General features: G+C 38.7%; 2 protein-coding genes across 3 annotated transcripts in view; both read left to right on the plus strand.

Annotated features, from left to right (window-relative positions):
• The first annotated feature begins 917 nt into the window (after positions 1 to 917).
• GTF3C6 (general transcription factor IIIC subunit 6) lies at positions 918 to 9693 on the plus strand. Of its 2 annotated transcripts, none has more exons than XM_070739465.1 (6): positions 918 to 1251; positions 4300 to 4380; positions 6011 to 6074; positions 7762 to 7806; positions 7897 to 8007; positions 9022 to 9693. In XM_070739465.1, exons 1-6 carry the CDS (start codon positions 1156 to 1158, stop codon positions 9321 to 9323), a joined length of 699 nt encoding a protein of 232 aa, XP_070595566.1. In that variant the 5' UTR covers positions 918 to 1155; the 3' UTR covers positions 9324 to 9693. The 2 variants fall into 2 exon arrangements, with proteins under 2 accessions (XP_070595566.1, XP_070595575.1); XM_070739474.1 differs by having other exon boundaries at positions 1054 to 1251; positions 7894 to 8007.
• Positions 9694 to 11735: 2042 nt separating this feature from the next.
• Positions 11736 to 22486, plus strand: part of RPF2 (ribosome production factor 2 homolog) — a 31346-nt gene continuing 20595 nt past the window's right edge. Inside the window, exons 1-4 of the mRNA XM_070739487.1 lie at positions 11736 to 11839; positions 15261 to 15393; positions 16403 to 16440; positions 21188 to 21227. Of these exons, the coding sequence (XP_070595588.1) occupies positions 11817 to 11839; positions 15261 to 15393; positions 16403 to 16440; positions 21188 to 21227 (234 nt within the window). The 5' untranslated portion in view covers positions 11736 to 11816. The remainder of the gene's footprint in view (positions 11840 to 15260; positions 15394 to 16402; positions 16441 to 21187; positions 21228 to 22486) is intronic.

Consider the following 22486-nt stretch of genomic DNA (forward strand, 5'->3'; position numbering starts at 1 on the left):
ATTTCCAATTAATATTTCCATATTTCCAGCAATGATTGTATCACAAGTATGGCCTAGGCTTCAATACTGTTTACCATTCAGTTTTATTTTTTAAAATACATTAAAAATTAAATATAAATTATAAAGCCAATCATTTCGTTGTAGAAAGTGTCAGCTACACAACTGCGATAGTATTTCCTAGTGGTGCTAACAAGCAGAGATTCCCCACCCTAATATGTTCACAGTAAATTTCTTACAACAAATCACTGATAAGGCAGATGAAACTGATTTATAAAATGGTTTTGCATAGATAAAACGATAGGATGTGTGGGAAACAACGAAATGTAAATCACAGGACAAAGGGATTTTTTTTCTCCCAAACCCTCAAAACCATCTAAAAATTTAAATCCGGGGGGCTGCTTCTAATTGATGGATTTAAAGTGCCACGATATCATCACCGACTCTTCGTGACCGTTGAAATTGATTTTTTTCTCCCTCATCTGTCCTTCAGCTATTGATTACTGCTGTAACAGTCCATCAACCTGGCAGCATGGTCGTCTTTTTTCTTCTTCCCTCCACCTTTCCCAGCAATATCGTCGTCTCCAGAGCTGACTTTTAAGACCATAACTAGGATAATTTAAGCCTAATTCATTTCTATTTCAGAATGGGAAAAGCTATGTTGAAGGAACATGAGGGGGGGAAGGGGAAAGCCATGTTGAGGGAACATGAGAGGAAAAAAAGGAAAAGCCATGTTGAGGGAACATGTCAGGAAAAAAGGGAAAAGCCATGGTGAGGGTACATGAAAGGGAAAGAGGGAAAAGCCATGTTGGCAGGCGAACTCGAGTGCTTCGGCAGTACTTTACGCCAGTGTTTCCCAACCTTGGCAACTTGAAGGTATCTGGACTTCAACTTCCAGAATTCCCCAGCCAGCGAATTCTGGGAGTTGAAGTCCAAATATCTTCAAGTTGCCAAGGTTGGGAAACACTGCTCTAGGCGCTGACCCCCGGGCGAGAATGATCTGCCGTTACCGCAACTCGTACTAAATCGTAAATAAGCCGTGGTTAAAACCAGACTGCAGAGTTCGAGATTCGCGCCACGACCCACAACACACAAAAAACCCCGCCCGCCTGGCGGCGCTTCTGCAACCCAAGACAACGAGGGGAGGTTTCGACTGAGATGGCGGCGGGAGCGTCACGTGATGCCGGCCGAGGCCCTGAGAGCATGGAGGCGGCGGGTGGGACGCAGCAAGAAGGAGAAGAAGAAGAGGTTGAGGTAGGTTTGCTGGAGGGAACCCAGCGAGATGTCATTCCGTCGCATGCCTTTGCAACACGCCTCTGAACGGCGTCCAGAGGATCATCGGGGAAGGGCACTTTCTCTCCTTCGGGATCGCTGAAGTCTTGACGATGTCACGGAATATTTCGATTACCCTGCCGCCGGTATACCAATACGGGAGAATAGTTGTAGCTCAGGGTTGAAATGAAAGTTCCTAGATCAGTGTTTCTCAACCTTGGCCACTTGAAGGTATCTGGACTTCAACTCCCAGAATTCCCCAGCCAGCATTTGCTGGGTTAAAGTCCAGATACCTTCAAGTGGCCAAGGTTGGGAAACACTGTCCTAGGTGCTCGCTGAGCTCGATTATTTCCTTGCAGACGTTTCATTACCCGAACTAGGTAACATCATATAAATCTAAATGTCGTTCATAAAATCATATACCAAAATGTCCTTCATGTTAATGAGTAGTTCACCTTCAACCGCAGCAATACAAGAGTAGGTAATAGATTCAAACTAAGTGTAAACCGCTCCAAATTCGACTGCAAAAATACTTCAGCAATAGAGTGATCAATGCCTTGAATGCATTCTGGGATTTCTACCCCAAAAACTTTAACCTTAGATTGTCTATGGTCGACCTCTCCCTGTTTCTAAGAGGTCTGTAAGGGGAGTGCATAAGTGCACCATTGTGCCTACAGTCCCTGCCCTCTTTTATCCTTACTTTTACTTATGTTTATACAAACTATTACTATCCTATATATGCTTGACAAATAAATTAAATAAATAAATAAAACTAGGTAATATCAATATTACGATGTTACCTAGTTTGAGTAATTAAAAGTTTGCAAAGAAGCACAGGAAGGATCCTTCATTTTTGAATGTGTTAAGCTGCATTAAGTGCACACAACATCATACGACCTAAGCATAGCTCATAAAATCATCTGCTACAAGGACCTTCCTGTCAATGACTATTTCAGCTTCAGCCACAATAATACCTGAGCACACACAACAGACACAAACTCAAAGTGAACCCCTCCAAACTTGACAGTAGAAAATACAACTTCAGCAACCGAGTAGTTAATGCCTGGAACTCACTACCTCACTCTGTGGTTTCATCACCAAACCCCCAAAACTTTACTCTTATCACTGTTGACCTCACCAGATTCCTAAGAGGTGTGCATAAGTGTACCAGTGTGTCTACCATCCCTGTCCTAACGTTTCCCTCTTATTAATACCCATCTCATATACATAAACAGCATTATATCTATGTATACTACCAATATGTACTTGACAGAATAAAATAAATAAAAATAAATAAACATCAGCAGAATAAGAGCGCCCACCAGCCTGTTTATAAGATGACTTGCTTTTAAGGCAGGGAAGGAGGGATCTTCATTCTAGTCCTCCCCAATGTGAATCCCCACCTCACTTCATCATCAGGAGCGCTGAGGCTCTTAGCACAGCTGTGTATCATCTTTGTTTTCAGCTGTCACAGGCAGTTGGAAAAACTCCAAATTTTCTCAATTTGAAGTCCTCCAGATGTTTTCAACGTTGGTTCCCATTAGCCTTAACCAATATTGCTGGCTGGGCTTTGAAAACATAACATCTGCCATTTGATTCATGAGCGATGATCTCTGGAATCGGAATCCTTTTCTACAGCTCGGGAGGAATCTGGATCTGATGAGATCTAACCTTTTTCCCTTTTGAAAAAAAAAAGGGAGGGACACTTAGGATATAAATATCATTTAATTTGTATTTTATTTCATTAAATGGGGAAAATCTGAAGGAGAGAATAGTATGCATGCTGACTTGGGCTCCTGGATGACATAGGTTATATAAAGTTATTGATTGTGTACTGTCAAGTTGTTTTTTGGCTCCTAATAACCACATAGATTAGGGGTCTCCAATTCTCAGGCTGTGGCGCACTACCAGGTTGTGTCCTATTCGAAACTGAACCATATGAGAGGTGGGCTGACGTCATATGCATCTCTACTCATGCAGATAGCAGGCCAGCATGCACCTGCAGCTCCATTCAGGTGACCCTGGACCATCACTCACTTGGTCCAGTTCCCGCTCTCCCAGCCAAGTCGTCAAACCACTATGGTTATGGACTGTTAATATAGATTTTCTCCACGACAAATATGAAACCAACAAATGAATAAATTATTATTATTTTACTGTAGGTTATGTGGGAGCTTCCTGTTCTGTAGCAATGGGTTTTATTTGATACTATTTCAAGTTTTCTGCTGTTTTCCAAGAATCTGGAACTAGCATGCATGGCTTCTTGGGTAGTGTCAACTACTTAAACCTAATGGAAGAATTTCTTCAAATCTTTTCTATTTTTGCTTTAATCGGTAATTTAACATATTTACTACTGGTACCATTATCATAGTTTATGAACAAAGCAGAAAGAAATGACTTCGATCAATGTGGAGAATTGGCTTTCCGAATTGCAGGTGTAATCTTTTTAATGGTACAATGAATGTAGAATGACAAAACATAGTTATGTTTTATTTTCCAATGAATTAATGTAAGTTTGTTTGTTTGTTTGTTTGTGTATTTATTTATTTATTTATTTATTATTTATTTGATTTGATTTGATTTGTATGCCGCCCTTCTCCGCAGACTCGGGGTATAGAACCAGTATAGAAAATCAGCAACTTTTGGGCGGGAGGGGGGAATGTTGGGTTTGAAATACCATGGTTACTTATTCTTCTGCTAGATTTTTATCCCTTTTATCACTATTTACTTGGTGGAATACACTACTTTTTACTTTATTTTTTCCCTACAACAATCCTATGGAATAGATCTGAAAGAGAGTGAGTGACTATCTACCACTGACCTTCACATTGAACAATTAGAAAACAGAAACTGGATTCTCTAGTGCTAATTCCCATACCATATTAGCTCATTTGGTTTTTCATATTTCATAGTGTCACAAATTTACAACCATGCTTAAACACCCATATTGCATTTGCAAATGCGTATATATGCCAGGCTAAATAATTAAGCTGTTAAATACTCTACAATGTTTTGTAATTTTCCCTCTAGGAACAATTAGTTGTGGTAGAACTGTCTGGAATAATCGATTCAGACTTCCTGGAAAAATGTGATAATAAATGCAAGATTTTGGTGAGTATTTTTAACATAATATAAATTAATATATATTTTTATTAAAAAGTACAATTGTGATTCTATTCAAAGAAAATTTAAAATAGCAGGAGTTAAACTACTTAATGTGTTTCTTGCTTAACAGAGTGGGCATAAGCGTGATCTTTTACTCAGCCTTTTTTTTTTTTGCTTCTTACAACAAACATTCATTGCAACAGAACACATACCGGTACTTCCATTCCTTACAACAGACAATGTCTTAAAATCTCTCCATACAGTTTCCTATGCATAATCAACATTCTACAGAGTACACAAATTCACATTCTTAATCTAGATTTTTCCACTACAACTTGTAATTATTTTCATGCTATTTTCCTTATCAAACAGAGCTATCTTGGATACATTGATTTCCAGATCCATGTTCCTTTCTACAGGTTATCTAATACGTGCTGCAAAACATTTTGGCTGTCAACTAACAAATCAGAATCATTTGTATACAAGTATATATACAGTATGTTCACCAACATAAATCTAATATCACAAATATTCCTTATACATTTATCCATATTCCACAACCAAGGGAACATCATGTATGTTGGTCCTACTCTGTTTTAATATTTATTTACTAAATATTCTCTTCATTGTTAGGATGCTTTATTTCCTTTATATGCCATTGTTATTACATTTAGCAACCAACCTGCTAAAGCATTCCATAATTGAAAGTTGTTTATCATTGTTTTTCTATATAAAAATATGCTATTTGTAGATTTCTTGGTGCCTTAACAGAAGAACAAAATTCTATGCTCTGCTCACTTCCTGTTTGCCAAACTTAAATTTAGCTTATTTGGCATAATTCTCCCTATGTAAAAAACAGTTAGGTGCATAGTTCCCTCTAAGCTGAGCAGTGAGCAATCGCTCACTTAAAAATCATCATCAACTCAGAGTTTTCCAAGCCTGCCCAGAAGCCGAGAGGGAAAGAGTGAGAGGGAAGGAGAGAGAGAGGAAGAGAGAGAAACAGATAGAAAAAAGAGAGGAAGGAAAAGAAAGAAAAAGAATGGGAGTAAGGAAGAGAGAAAGAAAATCAAAATCTAGTTTGAAACTAGCTCAATTATTTAAGTGGCATTTTGATATTGATAGAGTTGCCCTATTATGAGCTCACTGTTATAGACACACAGTACAGTATTTTATTTTGAAATTCTCTGAGGCAAAACAGGGTGGGTTTTTTGTTTGTTTGTTTGTTTGTTTGTTTGTTTATTATTCATTCATTCATTCATTCATTCATTCATTTATTTATTATTTCTGTGCCGCCCAGTCCCAAAGGGACTGCCACTCAGACACTATACTTTTCCGCCCACCCCCAAAAAAACTTAGAGGGAACACTGGTTAGGTGTGGTAAATTTGGTTAGTAATACTAAAGACACAACCAACAGCCCATTTTATCTAAGCTTGCTCGTTCTTGAAATCATATTCAGGGTACTGATGAATATTTATGATGTCTAGATATTCCTGCTCATTACAAATGGCAGTAATAAATGTCTGTCTGTGCACAAAACATTTTGTAATGACATATCAATTTTAGAGATATCACCCAGCTTAGATAATGCTTTGAACTCAATAACTTCCTTTCACCCAAGTATGCTTCTGTTTTTAGGGAATTGACACAGAGAGACCTATTTTGCAAATAGATAGATATGTCTTTGCTGGAGAATATGAAGGTAAGAAATGTAATGAATAGTCTATTTTATAAGTTGTGATATTATTATTATTATTATTATTATTATTATTATTATTATTATGTCAATACAACACAGCAAACGAGATCACTATGCTGGATTTCGTATTTCATCACCAGTCGGATGCTTCCCAAGCACCTAGGACTGCGTGATGTAGCGGCGAATTATGTTTGCCGATCCCAGTAAAGCGGCCTTTTGCAATTGACAGATGGAGATTTTGTCAATTCCGATGGTTTTCAAATGTCCGCTGAGATCCTTTGGCACTGCACCCAGCATGCCAAGTACCACTGGGATCACTTTCACTGGCTTATGCCAGAGTCATTATTATTATTATTATTATTATTATTATTATTATTATTATTATTATTATTATTGTATACCGCCCCTCTCCGAGTATAAAGTAACATTGTCTTTCCTCTTTGTAATTTCCTTTTCTATAGAAACCGAGGGAACCTTCCTCATCTAGTCAGTAAACAGATCAAAAATTAACTTATACTGTACTTTCAAATCAGTAATTTCCTCGATTATGTAAAAAAATACTGATTGGCTGATCAAATTTAAAAATAAAGGCAAAGCATGCAATTCTGTGGATAGTGAGGCTAAGTGTACAGTGTTTCTTAAATAGTGGGGCATGGAGCGATGCCAGGAGGGGGTGCGTGTGACCCCGGGGAACATGAGTGGTCCCTCTCAATCAATTCCCCCAAACGGGCTGTTTTCCCAGTTGCACCCTGATCAGAGCCTAGAAGAGAAGGCGGCCAGGACGGGTGGCTCTTCTTGTTGTTCTCGGCGGATGCCACAGTAACCATGAACGGTGTGGCAAACCTGCTGCTGGACAAGGAGGAGCATCCTCTGCAGCTGGGTGAAAGTTTTGAAGCCTCCTTCCACACCATTTGCTGTGAGTGCCCAGCAGGCACTGTGCTTATGGGTCAGGCCAGTGACCCCGAAACATTAGTTTGATTAAGCTGGCCTGGGCCCATGTCAAGAAAAGGCTCTAACCATGGTAGCATATGTCTGCCTAACTGAAAATAGAATCCATTGAGTTCAGTGGGACTTACTCCCAGGTAAGTGGGTAGAGCAGCTTTCCCCAGCCAATAGTTTGCTTGCAGCTTATAATAAGTAAAATAATAAATATTAATACTAAAATTCTATTGGGGCCCAGATTGGAAAGTTGGGGGAGGCGCTAAATGTTTACTTCTTCCTGGGGGGGAGGGGGGTTTGGTAACAGAAAATAATTGAGAAGCATTAGCTTAGTAAAAGCCACATTTGTAATTAGCCCTTAATATGTGTTCCACAAATCCACATAGGAGACTATTTTGAGCTAAAATTGGGACATTACCTATTAGGGCAACAACTGAAAGATACATAAGCCTCCTATCTAAAAAACAAACTTTTTTCTGTTTGGACTTGGAGGTAGAATCTGTCTCTCATGTGCTATTAAAATGTCCAGGATTAAACTCAACTTTCTGAGTGGGAGATGAGCACTTCACCTCTATGCCAGGATACCACTGAGATACTGTGCAATGTGCAAGTCTTTTATTGTGTCTTTGGCTGTAAATAAATTTTGAATTTATGCATGCAATCTTCTAATTCTTTTATAGAATTGAGTAAATATTACTCTTTAAAATAAGTTTATATTTTCCCTTAGCAATTTATTTGCTCTCACCCTCAGATACCCTTGGAACATGTATAGTGTTTGAGGAAAATCATGATCACGGTAAGCAGTACATTACATTTCAGTTTTTCAGAATCAATGTTTTTTTTTAAAAAAAAATGAGAAACATTCTTCTTTTTTTCTTGATAGTAGATATGGAAGGCAACCAAAAATTGCAACTAAATTATAAATGCCACACAATGAAGAAACTAAATATGACGCGGACACTTCTGGTTGAGAAAAAGGAAGGGGACGAGAACATAGGTGATTTTCAAACACTAGAAATTCCTCCTCTTTTTCTAAAACTTCATTTTTGTTTCCTCTGACAAAAAAACAAACAATATAGGTATATCCACAAGATCCTTTAATATCATGTATTGCTTATTTGCTCTTTTCTGTCCAGGTTTCATATTGGGTTCACAGACAGATTAAACATTATATTGCAGAATATGTTGTTATATATAAACCATAGTAACATAACAATATTACGTGTGTAACATTGTAACCAAAGCTAGATTACTGTTTGTAAAACAGTCACAGACTGCTCTACATTGATGTTTTCATAGCTCATAAAAACATGCTTTCTCTGCATTACTTCATCAGATAACTTTAATTGAGCTTTTATATAATTGTAGCGCAGCAACCTTTTGTTATTCTAATGAGATCGCAACCAATCATAGTATTCTGACCTGTAAATAGTTATAAATTAGTTACTAAAAAGTTTGGAATTGTTTATGTTCCCACTCCTTAATTGATAGAATCAATTTGAGAAAAAGCAGAGTTAATGCATGTTCTGTTTGACATCAGAATGATATTGCAGGTCTGGGAAGGGTAAGAGTCCCATCTACCTTCATTTATCCATTTTAATGTTACTTGTCAGATCTCTTTCAGATTAACCCAAATCTGCCATTACTGGACTTCAAATCATAGTTGTCCATCATAAAAAGCTCCTGTTACTGAAAATTAATATTGGAAGTAGTGATTTTTCTCACATTTTGTTGTAGTAGCTCACCATAGAAGTCATGCAATATGCATTTTTGTAATGCAGAATTATCTCAACATGAATCTTTTTAATCACAAGTAGCAGCCAAATAATCTTTGAATTTTGCTGTGCAGAAGTCTCTGTTATGAGCATCATGGTATCATTGCTGGGAAACCAGAAAAGAAGGGAAACGAGAAGCAGAGCAAGATATGAATAAGGGATGAGACAGAATCCTCAATAAAATGGTGTTTGTTTATTTTCTTCTTACTAACTCCTTCCTGCTTTTAATTTGGCAGGAGGCGGCATAGAATGGCTAGATCTTAAGGACAAAGAGTTCTCCTACAGCAGACCAAACATGATTTGTAATTTCTTATATGAAAAAGATGACGAAATAGCTGAATCCCAGGATAAGCTGGTGGAAGAGTCTGAAGAAGAAGCCAGTGACAAAGGAAACATGGTTTGGAATTTGGAACGCGGGATTCCAGCTGACATTGCAAAGGATGATGCTGAACCTCTTCTGGATACTCCAAATCCCATCATAGAGAATCCTTCCATAGAAAACAGTCAGAACACTGCTTCAGAAGAGCCTCCACATTGATATAAGCTGTTTGATTGAGCAGCAGTCACTATATCGGATAAACTGACTGATATCTGACATGTACATATTATCATTAGAAAGACTCTGAATTCATATGCAAATTATTTTGGGAAAGTTTTCTTAGAATCACATTCCTTTTGTGATATTGATCTAATACATTTCCCAAGTTCTCTGTACCTCTTTGTTAAAGAAATTGGAAAGTGGAAAGAGAGGCTTCTGTTGAACTTGGAACCTATTTTGATTACCAAATCCTTTCTCTTGCCTTTTCCCTGTTACTTTTGTTTACTATCTTGTCTGGTGAAGAATTCTGGAGAACTCATTTGTTTTCTGTTTTGTGGTTTTGATACAATAAAAGATGCAACTCTAATAAGGACTTGGATTTTTCCTTTTGACCAATATAGCTGCCTTTGCTTTTCATAATGTAAACTCATTTATCACAATTTACATACTATGATTTTTTTAAAAATCTATATATTTTCAACCTTGCATAGTAATGGGCAGCCAAAAATTTTACTGCCACACTGTGGGTGTGGCTTGTTTTGTGGGTGTGGCTTGATGGTCATGTGACTGGGTAGGAGTGGTTTGCCAGCCATGTTACCAAGTGGGAGTGGCTTGAACGATCATCATCGTTCAAGTGAACTGTTAAGTTCTTGACTTACAACCTCACCAGTGTCACTCTTTGGGGTGACAATTTGCTTTCCATTTCCCGCGCTCTCCTTCCTGGGTCACCCCCCCCACCTCAGGCTGGGTAGCTAAGCGAACGGGTGCCAATCAGTTGTTGAAATAAGAGGGGGCAGGAAATGGGCCCCCTGCAACTCCTGCTGGTGCTGGTCTCCCTGCCGCTTTCCGAGGAGGAGGGTGGGATGGTCAGCTGGAGTTTGGCACACAGTTTCATTTATGTTGTGAGCTGCCCCGAGTCCTCAGAGAGGGACGGCATACAAATCCAATAAAATAAATAAATAAATGCATTTCCACTGGTGGAACTGTGTTCCACCCTGTCCTGCCTATTGCCCACCCCTGCTTCCACATATATACAAACCAGCGATGGGTTGCTCCCAGTTCGGCCTAGTTCTGTGAACTGGTAGCTCCAGTGTCGGGAGGCTCCGCCCACCCACCGAGGACGCTTATGCACACAAGCAGTGCGCATAAGCGCACACATAAACCGGTAGCAACAGGTTTTAGAACCCACTACTGGTACGAACAGGAACACAACAGGAACACTTCTGAAACTTAAGTGGAACACCATGAATAGGATCTTGCCCAAATAAAATTTGACCTAAAAGCAGGAGATAATGCAGTACAAATCATAAATTCCTTCGGCTCTTAATTTCTGGCTTCTAACGCCTAAGATTCAAATTGTGTATATAGGTATTCTTCAACTTATGACCACAGTCGAGCGTAACATTTACGTTGCTAAGAAAAAAATCATCATGGGTTTTACCCCAGTTCATGACCTTTCTTTCCCCAATAAACACGCTAGAAAATGGCCAGAGTTACTTTATTAGAAGAGCCCTCCACCCGCAACAGAATACCCTACGCAACTAGACTTACAATCCTAGGTTTAGAAAGCTTAGAACTACGTCGCCTTAAGCACAATCTAAGCATAGCCTATAAAATCATCTGCTACAACGTCCTTCCTGTCAACGACTACTTCAGCTTCAACCACAACAACACATGAGCACACAACAGATACAATTTAAAGTAAAGCACTCTAAATTTGACTGCAGGAAACACGGCTTTAGTAACCGAGTAGTTGATGCATGGAACTCAGTATCTGACTCTGTCGTATCAACACCTAACCCCAAAAACTTTACCCTTAAGACTATCTACTGCTGACCACTCTCAATTCCTAAGAGGTCAGTAAGGGGCGTGCCTTCTGTCCCCTGTCCTAATGTTTCTCTTTTACTAGTATCATCCACATAAATATTATTATATCTTTGTATACCATCAATAGAGACTTGACAAAACAAATTTTAAAAAAATTCTTAAGTGAAGCACTGCAGTTGTTAATTTAGTAATATGGTCCTTAAGTGAATCGGGTTTCCTCATTGACTTTGCTTGTCAGAAGGGAATCACATGACTCCGGGATCCTGCAACTGTCATAAATATAATTTATTTAATAAATTAAAATTTTAATAAATGAAATAAATACAAACCACTTGCCAAAGCGTCTGAATTTTGATCATGTGACTATAGGCATGCTGTAAGGCAGCAAGTGGGGAAAAACGGTCTTATGTCAGGGCCTGGTTTGAACAGTGACTCAATGAAACTGTCAAGTCGAGGGCTGCCCGTGGAGTCGGCTGAAGTATAGAACGTCTTCAAGAACTACCGCTTCTTTTGGGTAGGGGCGCTCTTCATTTTCTATGATCAAACCACGGCGGATATGACGTCACAACGTGATTTCCACAACCCTCCTTTTAATATAATTCTTTCCGGTGGTCTCAGTGTGTCCGGTCCACGTGGGTGTAGCTATAGCTCTCCTGAACCGGGAAGATGGAGCCTTTGGACCGGGTGGTGTAAGTATCGGGTTTTTCGGTGCTGGTTTAAGTTTGAAGTTCTTCCCCCCCCCCCTTTCGGGTTATGAAATGAAAAGCATTTCTGGGCTCGTAAGGTGGGAGCGGGGGAGCATTTGTATACTTCGAAAGTGATACGCTCAGTCCTTTTGTCAATTTGATGCGGGGGGCGGGGCGGAGAGAGAGCCGGTTTTAGCATTGCGGTTAAGCTTGGAGTCAGATTTCACGGGGCATCCCGAACTCACGCCGAATTATCTTCGATTGGTAGAAATCTGCTTGTAGCAAGCATAAATATATCAGTTTAAAACAGAGGTCTTCAAACTTGGCAACTTTTAAGACTTGTGGACTTCAACTCCCAGAATTCTTCAGCCAGCTATGCTGGCTGGAGAATTCTGGGATTTGAAGTCCACAAGTCTTAAAAGCTGCCAAATTTGGGTACTCCTGGAAAAGACCAGTCAGCGATCAGTTTCCCCCAACTTGGTGTGATAATAATAATAATAATTTATTAAATTTGTATGCCAGCCCTCTCCGAAGACTCCAGCGGCTCACAACACAGCAGTAATACAATATGTTACAAATCTAATAATAAAATTTAAAAGTCAATTAAAAAACATTAATATAAAATAACCAGTGTCATAACATCACCAACTACACAATGGTACACATTCAACCCAGTTAATCATACAACAGAGGTCAGAAAACACTTGCAGTAATTATTACTAAGTTGCATATAAATCTAAATAATAAATATTCTCAGAATCTTCCGTTTCTAATTGACCAATGTTTTCCAAACACTGTCCGCGTTCACTAATAATAGGCTTTGCAGGGGGGGGGGGATCACTAAATATCTTTAGTTAAAAAGATTTTTAAAAGAAATTGCACTATATAATAAGAGGAAACAATGAATTTCTTGGTGGGATGCAGCTAAACTGCGGTGTTTTTTTGAATTAAGGGACGTTTCTTAATTTTAAGATTTTTAATTTAATTAATTGAATTTATATGCCGCCCACTCCCTGAGGACGCAGAGCAGTTTGCAGCGATAGGTATAAAACAATGTAGTAATTAGATTAAAACATTTCAATAATAAAAGCATTCCATAAAAAAAGTTTAAATGATGTGGTAATAAAAGGCATTTAATAATAATAGTAAAACCCAAACATATGATCCTTACATTCATACATCAAACATCCCATTCCATTCGTGTCTCAGCTGGATTGAAGGTGTCTATTCTCACAGTCCCCATGACAGCCGGCAAAGCCAAGTTTTCAAGGCTTTTTGGAAACCCAGTATAGTGGGGGCCATATGGATCTCGGGGGGGGGGGGTTAGTTGATTCCAAAGAGCCAGGGCCGCCACAGAGAAGGCCCTTCCCTGCGGGCCCGCCAACCGATACTGTTAGGGTGTTGTGTGTTTTCTCTTGAGAAGTTGCAGTTACATTACAAATGAGGTGAAATGAATGGACGTTTATTTGATACGTACTTCTATCAGTGGTACACATGTATGCATTCCCACGTTTTGGGGTATAATAATAATAATAACAATAATTTATTAGATTTGTATGCTGCCCCTCTCCGGAGACTCGGAGCGGCTATGTGCCAGTTGTACAGCAGACAGATACAGCAGACAAGTTACAGATAACTTGACCCCTATGACAATCATTAAGTGTTGTACCTCATGATTCTTGACAACTGTATCTTTTTCTTTTATGTACACTGAGAGCATATGCACCAAAGACAAACTCCCTGTGTGTGCAATCACACTTGGCCAATAAAGAATTCTGTTCTATTCTATTCTAAATACACTCGGACTAGTTGTTTGTAAGTGCCTTTTATTTCCTGCTTTGTTTCACATCCTCTGGCTCTGTGATGTTTTGGTTCAGTGCTGGTGTTTGGATGATCACAAATTTGGCTTCTGTTTTATCAAAGTTAGTAATATTCTTGAGGAGAGTGGTGATAGTTCTGATGGAGCATTATTTTTCAACTTGCAAAAGAAAAATCCTGAAGTAGAAGATATCTAGTTGTTGTATTGGTTTTTTTGGAATGAATTGAAATGAGGAATGAAGAGTTGATGTGGGTGTATAGAACATATGGCAAAAGGTCATGCCTCCACAAACCAAGGTAAAATACACTGTTTTCATCTTTGCAGTGTGAATATGGAATATCTTGGAGAGACGAAAAACATTGGTCAATTAAAAAGGGAAGATTCCTGGAATAATATTGCAACTTAGTTTTGATTTTTCAAGCACTTATATTATCTAGATATAAACAATGTATGTTGCTTTAAAATAGAAAACAACAATTAAGTTATTTTCAAACACGGGGAAAAATTCTTTCCCTATGCAGAAATAAAATTTTAGGAGAAATACAAATACAACTTTATTTTGCCCAGTTTTTGAGAATGAATTGGAGATTGTAATTTCAAATAAATTATGTCCAATTGGTAAACAAGATAGCCACACAACTAATAACCCAAGGTTGGTAATTGGTTTATTTACAGTTTTAAAGGCAATTCTGGGGTCGTATTTAAACAGGCTTACAGACAAACAAAATAAAACTTAAGTGCTAGTTAATTATTCCTCCCTTTCCTTTGGAAGCATTTCTGCATTTATGTGGCATGCTGGTTCCCACAGTTTAGTTTTTTATTATATATCTTCACATATGAACACAATATTTTCAGATTAACCAATTTGAAACAGATAAACATTAGGTGACATACCAACTGCACATTCACACTTTGATCTCTCAATTTATGCTTGGTGACTTCTGAAGTCATTTAAGAACCAGTCATTTGCTAGAAGAAGAAGAAACTTCTCATGTGAACCAGGGTTGCCAGCAGAGTGTCCTAAAAAATTGGGGCTCAAATAATCCCAGATTCTTTATAAAAGAACAAAACAAAAAACTTAATAAATCAGTATAAACTGAATTATTTTTACCAATTGTTAACCTATCTTTTAGAGTTCCATACTCCAGACCCAGATTCTATACACAAAAGTCAGATAACAAAAAACACAGTTTTAAACTACCCATTTAATACCCATTTAATGCATACTGTACAATACATTTTATAAAGAAGAAAAATTTTAAATAAAAACCTAGTCATCCAGACGGGGATCAAAAACCCAGCCTTGCCAACTTGGTATGAATCAGGCTAATCTTTTAAACTTCTGGATGCCTCACTGCTGAGAGACAGGTAATCTTTCTAAGATGCATTGGACACAATTTCTTTTTGCCCAGTTTGCATCAATAATGTTCTGCTTCTGGTTATATGATATCACACCTGTATTTTTTATCAATTGTTATGTTGCCATTTTATATTGGGTAGCATTTAGAGGTGCTAAACAAAACAATCGCATTGTAGATCTTGATGAAATATTTTGTGAACTAATTTGTTATTTGTTTGAGGTTTGTTTGTTTTTTCTCATGGCAGAAAGCCTAAAACAAAGAGGGCCAAAAGATTTCTTGATAAAAGAGAGCCTAAACTGACAGAAAACACCAAAAATGCAATGCTCATAAAAGGAGGAAATGCAAGTTTAACAGTAGCAGAAGTTCTCAAAAATATTGTAAGTATGTTTAGAAATTTCTGTAAGAGTACAAATTCTCTGGGAATTGGATCCAGAAAATATACACAACAAATTAGTGGTTCTTAACCTTTCTTTCCACCACCTGACTCACTTTTAAATATCTTTTATAGCTCCGGCCCCTAAGATTTAACTCAATTTAAATCATAAACATTTCTTTAAACTTTCATGGATACCATGTGACAACATCAGTACTCCCCAGGGATCTGTGGACCACAGGTTAAGAACCACTGCTGTAAATTCTTCTGGAGAAGAATCATTTACAGCATTATTACCAATTATCATTATTATTACCAATTATCACCAGAAACTGGAGCATGATGAAATATTAATTCAATCATCAAAATCTCAGCATTTGATTTGTGCTCCAGTTTTTTGTCTGTTTTCCTTGAAAAACAATAAGGTAAATATGTCCATTGTTTATGGAATTTATGGGAATTGTAACTTTTGTTATTGATACTGGCATTGTGCTGACTAGAAGCCCAGATCTAGAGTGCAAGGAGCCTTACACGTTATAGAGGAGACCTGTACTTTCTCAATGTTGTCTTTTCATTTCCACCACTCTGTCTTCTTAAACCTATTTGTATTGACTTAACTTATTTTAATTTCCATCTTGAGGACTCAAATACACTTATCTTAAAGAGTTCCCATTAGAAGCAAATCCTAGTGTTAGAGCTGGAGGAAAAAGAGTAGATATGAAAAATGCAATTGATCTGATTCAGATGAAACCTTTGTAGTGAGATGACCGTATTTGTGCCTCAGTGTTGCTATCGGAGCCAGCAAGGGATTAGCAGAGTAATTTGGTGGACCCATTACTGGAAACCTGTTAGTGATCTTAAAGCCCAGTGAAGTCCTTCAGGCACTCATTAATCTAGGCTTTATTTGTTCTAAGTTGATCTAAACAAATATATTTCCTTTTTATTTGAAATACTTATTTGAAGATTTGCATTGTTAAATGTGACTTCTTAACTAAAGTGTTCCTTTCTTATAGTATGCCCTGAAAAAGCCCTTCGCTGTCTTATATAAAAGGTAAGTGACATATTGCTGATGTATTTTTCTCTGATATTCAGAAGTGATATAGATCTATGTGGTATTTTGTATAGGTATATATACACACACCATATTTGCTCCAAAATAGGACCTAATTGGAAAATAACCCCTAATGCGTCTTTTGGAACAAAAATGAGTATACAGCTCAATCTTATTTTTGGGAAAACATGGGTACAGTGGTACCTCTACTTAAGAACACCTTTACTTAAGAACCTTTCAAGATAAGAACCAGGTGTTCAAGATTATTTTGCCTCTTCTTAAGAACCATTTTCTATTTAAGAATCTGAGCCCGGAAAAATATCCCAGAAAATTTGAAAGCAGAACGAAGGCCCGGTCAGTTTCCTGCCATTTTTTTTAAGCCTTAAAGTTTTGGATTTTTTTGATTCCCCGCACCTCACCTTCTTCCTTTGGCAGCGACTGTCCTCCTCCTCTTCTTCCTCCTCCTCCTCCCACCCAAATTCCAAGCTTTTATTTCTTTCCTAATGGGTTTGCATGCATTATTTGCTTTTACATTGATTCCTATGGGAAAAATTGCTTCTACTTACAAACGTTTCTACTTAAGAACCTGGTCACGGAACGAATTAAGTTCTTAAGTAGAGGTACCACTGTATATTGTATATATGTGAATGACATATACATATGCATGTACATGTGTATATGTACATGTTTCCAAATGTAAAATAATGCACTTGGGGAAAAGGAATCCTCAATCGGAGTATTGTATTGGCAGTTCTGTGTTAGCAAAAACTTCAGAAGAGAAGGATTTAGGGGTAGTGATTTCTGACAGTCTCAAAATGGGTGAGCAGTGTGGTCGGGCGGTAGGAAAAGCAAGTAGAATGCTTGGCTGCATAGCTAGAGGTATAACAAGCAGGAAGAGGGAGATTGTGATCCCGCTATATAGAGCGCTGGTGAGACCACATTTGAAATACTGTGTTCAGTTCTGGAGACCACCTACAAAAAGATATTGACAAAATTGAACCGGTCCAAAGACGGGCTACAAGAATGGTGGAAGGTCTTAAGCATAAAACGTATCAGGAAAGACTTAATGAACTCAATCTGTATAGTCTGGAGGACAGAAGGAAAAGGGGGGACATGATCGAAACATTTAAATATGTCAAAGGGTTAAATAAGGTTCAGCAGGGAAGTATTTTTAATTGGAAAGTGAACACAAGAACAAGGGGACACAATCTGAAGTTAGTTGGGGGGGAAATCAAAAGCAACATGAGAAAATATTATTTTACTGAAAGAGTAGTAGATCCTTGGAACAAACTTCCAGCAGACGTGGTTGGTAAATCCACAGTAACTGAATTTAAACATGCCTGGGATAAACATAGATCCATACTAAGATAAAATACAAAAAATAGTACAGTATAAGGGCAGATTAGATGGCTCATGAGATCTTTTTCTGCTGTCAGTCTTCTATGTTTCTATGTTACATTCATACATCATAATAGGATTATGCAAAGCAATTGAAAGAGGTGTTTTAAAGTCGTCAAAACAGCCATATTCCTTAGTTCCTTCCAAATGAAGGAAATCTGCATGGAAAAACAGCGAGGAACAGTTTCTAAAGTTTGGTAGAATGTCCAGCTGCTTTAACAATTTAAAAATGATAAAATATGTTTGTTGAATTGTTTGAATAATTTGATTTATATGAATGTGTGCACGCACACATACAGATACATGCAAATATGTGTGTGTATAATTATGCATAAATGCACCCTAGTTTGTCAACCAATACAATCTATGAAAAGTATATTTTAGGCTACAAAACCTCTCCCCAAAACTGCTTTTGGTTTATCTGCATATGGGTTTATCTACAGGTATATCCAGTAATGCTTTTTATAGTGTGATATCCATATATTACAGATAAGCCAACACTTGGATTTCTAATCAAAATACCCTGAGAAATGTACCACCCACAGATAAACCAATTATACATATGAAAATGTTAAGGATTGGCTTATTCACAGGAGGCATATCTTTCATGGTGTTTTGGATTAATATTTGAGGGTCAGTTTATCCGTAGATGGGCTTATCTGCAAGTATATGGTAGTTTAGCATTATCATTTAGACATAGACTACTTCACAGTACTTCACAGCCTCTCTAAGCAGTTTACAGAGAATAAGCATATTGCCCCCAACAATCTGGGTCCTCATTTTACCAACCTTGGAAGGATGGAAGGCTGAGTCAACCTTGAGCCTGGTGAGATTCGATCTGCCAAACTGCTGGCAGCCGGTGATCAGCAGAAGCAGCTTGCAGTACTGCACTCTAACCACTGCACCACCGAGGCTCTTAGTTGAGGGATGTTTACGTTTAATGCAAAAAGTAACTATAAAATGTTACACAATAAAAAGTGTACGTAAGCAGTTAAATCATTTGACATGTAACAGCCTTATCTAATCTAATGCTTTTTAGATACAGTGGTACCTCGGTATTCGACCATAATCCGTTCCAAAAGTGTGGTCGAGAACCGATTTGGTCGAGTACCGAATTAATTTATCCCATAGGAAATAATGGAAATGGGTTTAATTGGTTTCCAGCCCCTATTTCCTTTATTTCCTATGGGATAAAGATATGAGGTCTAAGCCAGTGTTTTTCAACCAGTGTGCCGTGGCACACTAGTGTGCCGCGAGACATGGTCAGGTGTGCCGCGAAGAAGGAAGCTCAGGTTCCGGTCTCGCAACTTTTTGCTGAGAGTGAGAGAGAGAGAGAGAAAGAAAGAGAGAGAGAAAGAGAGAGAGAGAGAAAGAGAGAGAGAGAGAAAGAAAAGAGAGAAAGAAAAGAGAGAAAGAGAGAGAAAGCAAGAGTGTGAGAGAGAGAAAGCAAGAGAGAGAGAAAGACAAAAGGAGAGGAAGGGAGAGAGAGAGAGAGAGAAATGAGCAAAAAGGGGAGGAAAAAAGAGAAGTGAGAAAATGATTGAGGCAGAGAATGAGAGGAAAGAGAGAGAAACAAAAGAGAGAGAGAAGTGACTCTTGATTTAAAGCATATGATAAAAAGCACCCAAAGAATAAGAGAAAACCCCCAGCCCTCACCTGTTTTTGGAATTGGTTCAAGAGTGTGTATACACACACACACACACACACCACAAGGGTGGGGAGGAGCCAGGGATGGAAAAAGAGAGGAGAGTGTCTTAGGGTGTCATTTTGGTTGTTGGTGTGCCCCAGGATTTTGTAAATGTAAAAAATGTGCCGCGGCTCAAAAAAGGTTGAAAATCACTGGTCTAAGCACTCCAAGCTGTAGTTAGGGTGGGGGCAGTTTCAGGGGGGGGGCTCCTTTCCTCAGTGGTTCGTCTTCCCTTTAAGCAGTTACACCAACTTTCTCTTTCCCGAGAGTAGCGACGGCAGCAGAGGCTTTCCTTAGAGCAGCAGCAGCGCCGGGAATGTCAGAGGCTTCCCTTTCTCATCTCACGTTGCCGGCGCTGCTGCTGCTCTAAGGAAAGCCTCTGCTGCCGTCGCTACTCTCGGGAAAGAGAAAGTTGGTGTAACTGCTTAAAGGGAAGACGAACCATTGAGGAAAGGAGCCCCCCCAAAACTGACAGTATTGCAGCCGCCCCCCCACTCCCTACAGCTTGGAGCACGATTGGGAGGCTGTTTAGTGGGCGGCCAGAATGGGCGTGTCGGATTCCGACTCCCATTCCTTCTCACCCTATCCCCTCATTTCGGATAATAAACAAAATTTTCTGTGGCTGTTCGGTATCCGAATTTTTGTTCAGATACCGAAGCAAATTTTTGCCGAAAATTTTGTTCGGTATCCGAAATGTACGAGAACCAAAGCGTTCGAGTACCGAGGTACCACTGTATATACAGAATTTGTATTGGCTCTGCTGACTGAATAGATTGGGAGTTAGCATCTAATCCACCCGGAGTGAATGGTGCCTGGGTCTCCTATCACAGCACAAATACATTTCCAAGGAATTGTATAGCAGTGAGTGATAGCTCAGTGTTGGAAGTAGTGATAGAAAGAGAAACACCCCACCCCACATCCATATTTGGAAGAGACATATCAGAAATATCAATGTCGTTTGGCAGGGAAGAGTGCCGGGGACCAGGGGAAGAGCCTTCTCTGTGGCGGCCCCAGCCCTCTGAAACCAACTCCCCCCAGAGATTAAAATAGCCCCCATCCTCCTTGCCTTGCGTAAGCTCCTCAAAACCCACCTCTCCAGTCAGGCATGGGGGAACTAAGATATTCTCTTCCCCCTAGGCTTCTACAATTTATGCACGACATGTTAGTATGTATGATTGGTTTTATAACAAGGGTTTTTAGCTGTTTTAGTATTGGATTTTTACATTCTGTTTTTATCACTGTTGTTAGCCGCCCCGAGTCCACGGAGAGGGGCGGCATACAAATCTAATAAATAAACAAACAAACAAACTGGAGACAAATTCTTTGCTGATACAGTGCCCAAGAATATTTAATTAGTTGCTAGTAAGGTAGTCCTGATAACCAGCATCAAAAAGGAATGGCATCGCAATTCTCATGTAAGAAAACAGCAGCATTTTACACATCATGTTTGCACATCATGCTAAACCACACTTGTGTTCAAACAGTATCTATTGGCTTCTTCTAATGGCCGCTGTCTGCTAAGTAGAAAGGTATTGGAAGAGGCATCCATGATATTTGTTTAGCATATAATATGAGCCAGGCCGGGGTGGTGTTGGTGGGGAGTTACTAGTTTACGGGTACATTACAGTAGATATTTACGAATTAAAAAAAAATCTGTTTCAGAAAGAATATTACAAGGCCCTTTGAAGACCAGTCCTCACTGGTGAGTATTAGATTTAGGCTTATGTATGTGAGATAGAAAAATAGATAGATCCAAACACTTTCTGGAATTGTGAAATTTAATATAACATTGTGAAATTTAATATAACATTGTGAAATTTAATATAACAAAGAGCCGGGGTGGCGCAGCAGGTAGAGTGCTGTACTGCAGGCCACTGAAGCTGACTGTAGATCTGTAGGTCAGCGATTCAAATCTCATCACCGGCTCAAGGTTGACTCAGCCTTCCATCCTTCCTAGGTGGGTAAAATGAGGACCCGGATTGTGGGGGCAATACGCTGGCTCTGTTAAAAAGTGCTATTGCTAACATGTTGTAAGCTGCCCTGAGTCTAAGGAGAAGGGCGGCATAAAAAAAAAAATCAAATAAATAAATAAATAAACAAACAAACAAACAAACATCCAGTCTGTATTGGCTATCTCCAACATTGTCCTAAATTGGTGCTCTCTTGTCTGATGTCTCTAAGAGGGTTTGGACTGCAACTCTTCATTTCTAGGAGAAATGATTGAAATTGAGTTCAAAGCATCTTGAGAGAGGAACTGCTGAAGGAGGTTAGTTACAATGCTAGTTGTGAGACAGAACTACGTATATGTGCCGCTGCCCATTGCATATCTTCTGCTACAGCCGTGGAATTTGAACGTTTCGGTGGTGGTTTTTTTAAAGCTATGATTAACTTGTCATCTGAATCCAAAGCAGTTCTAAATACTAACTGTAACTTGTTTCAAACATGCCAGGATTAATCACAATCTGAATGACATAAATGTTGAGTGAATTGGGTTACTCTTCATCTATATACTACTAAAACTCTTGTTCCCATAACATTTAACTGGGCAAAAGGATCCGGCATAGGGCAAAAAAATTTGAACCAAGGTATCTCAGGTGAGCTAGCTTAGACAATTTGTCTAAAATCTGGAACCTGTGCCTCCCATGGAATTTTTAAAAGTTATAAAATAGAAAACATTTAGAAAACATTACATTACATTTATCACCCAACAGTTTATAACATAATAAAATGTCGTAAAACATTTCCTGCAGTCAACTCCTGAGGTTCATGCTACACAGTTCAACATGGACTATTTTCAAAGCTGATATAGTGGTACCTCTACCTAAGAACGCCTCTACTTAAGAACTTTTCTAGATAAGAACCGGGTGTTCAAGATTTTTTTGCCTCTTCTTAAGAATCATTTTCTACTTAAGAACCCGAGCCCGGAAAAATTTCCCAGGAATTTAAGAGCAGCATGAAGGC

This window comes from Erythrolamprus reginae, chromosome 1 (genome assembly GCF_031021105.1).
Source record: "Erythrolamprus reginae isolate rEryReg1 chromosome 1, rEryReg1.hap1, whole genome shotgun sequence".
In the NCBI taxonomy this organism is placed as follows: domain Eukaryota; kingdom Metazoa; phylum Chordata; class Lepidosauria; order Squamata; family Dipsadidae; genus Erythrolamprus; species Erythrolamprus reginae.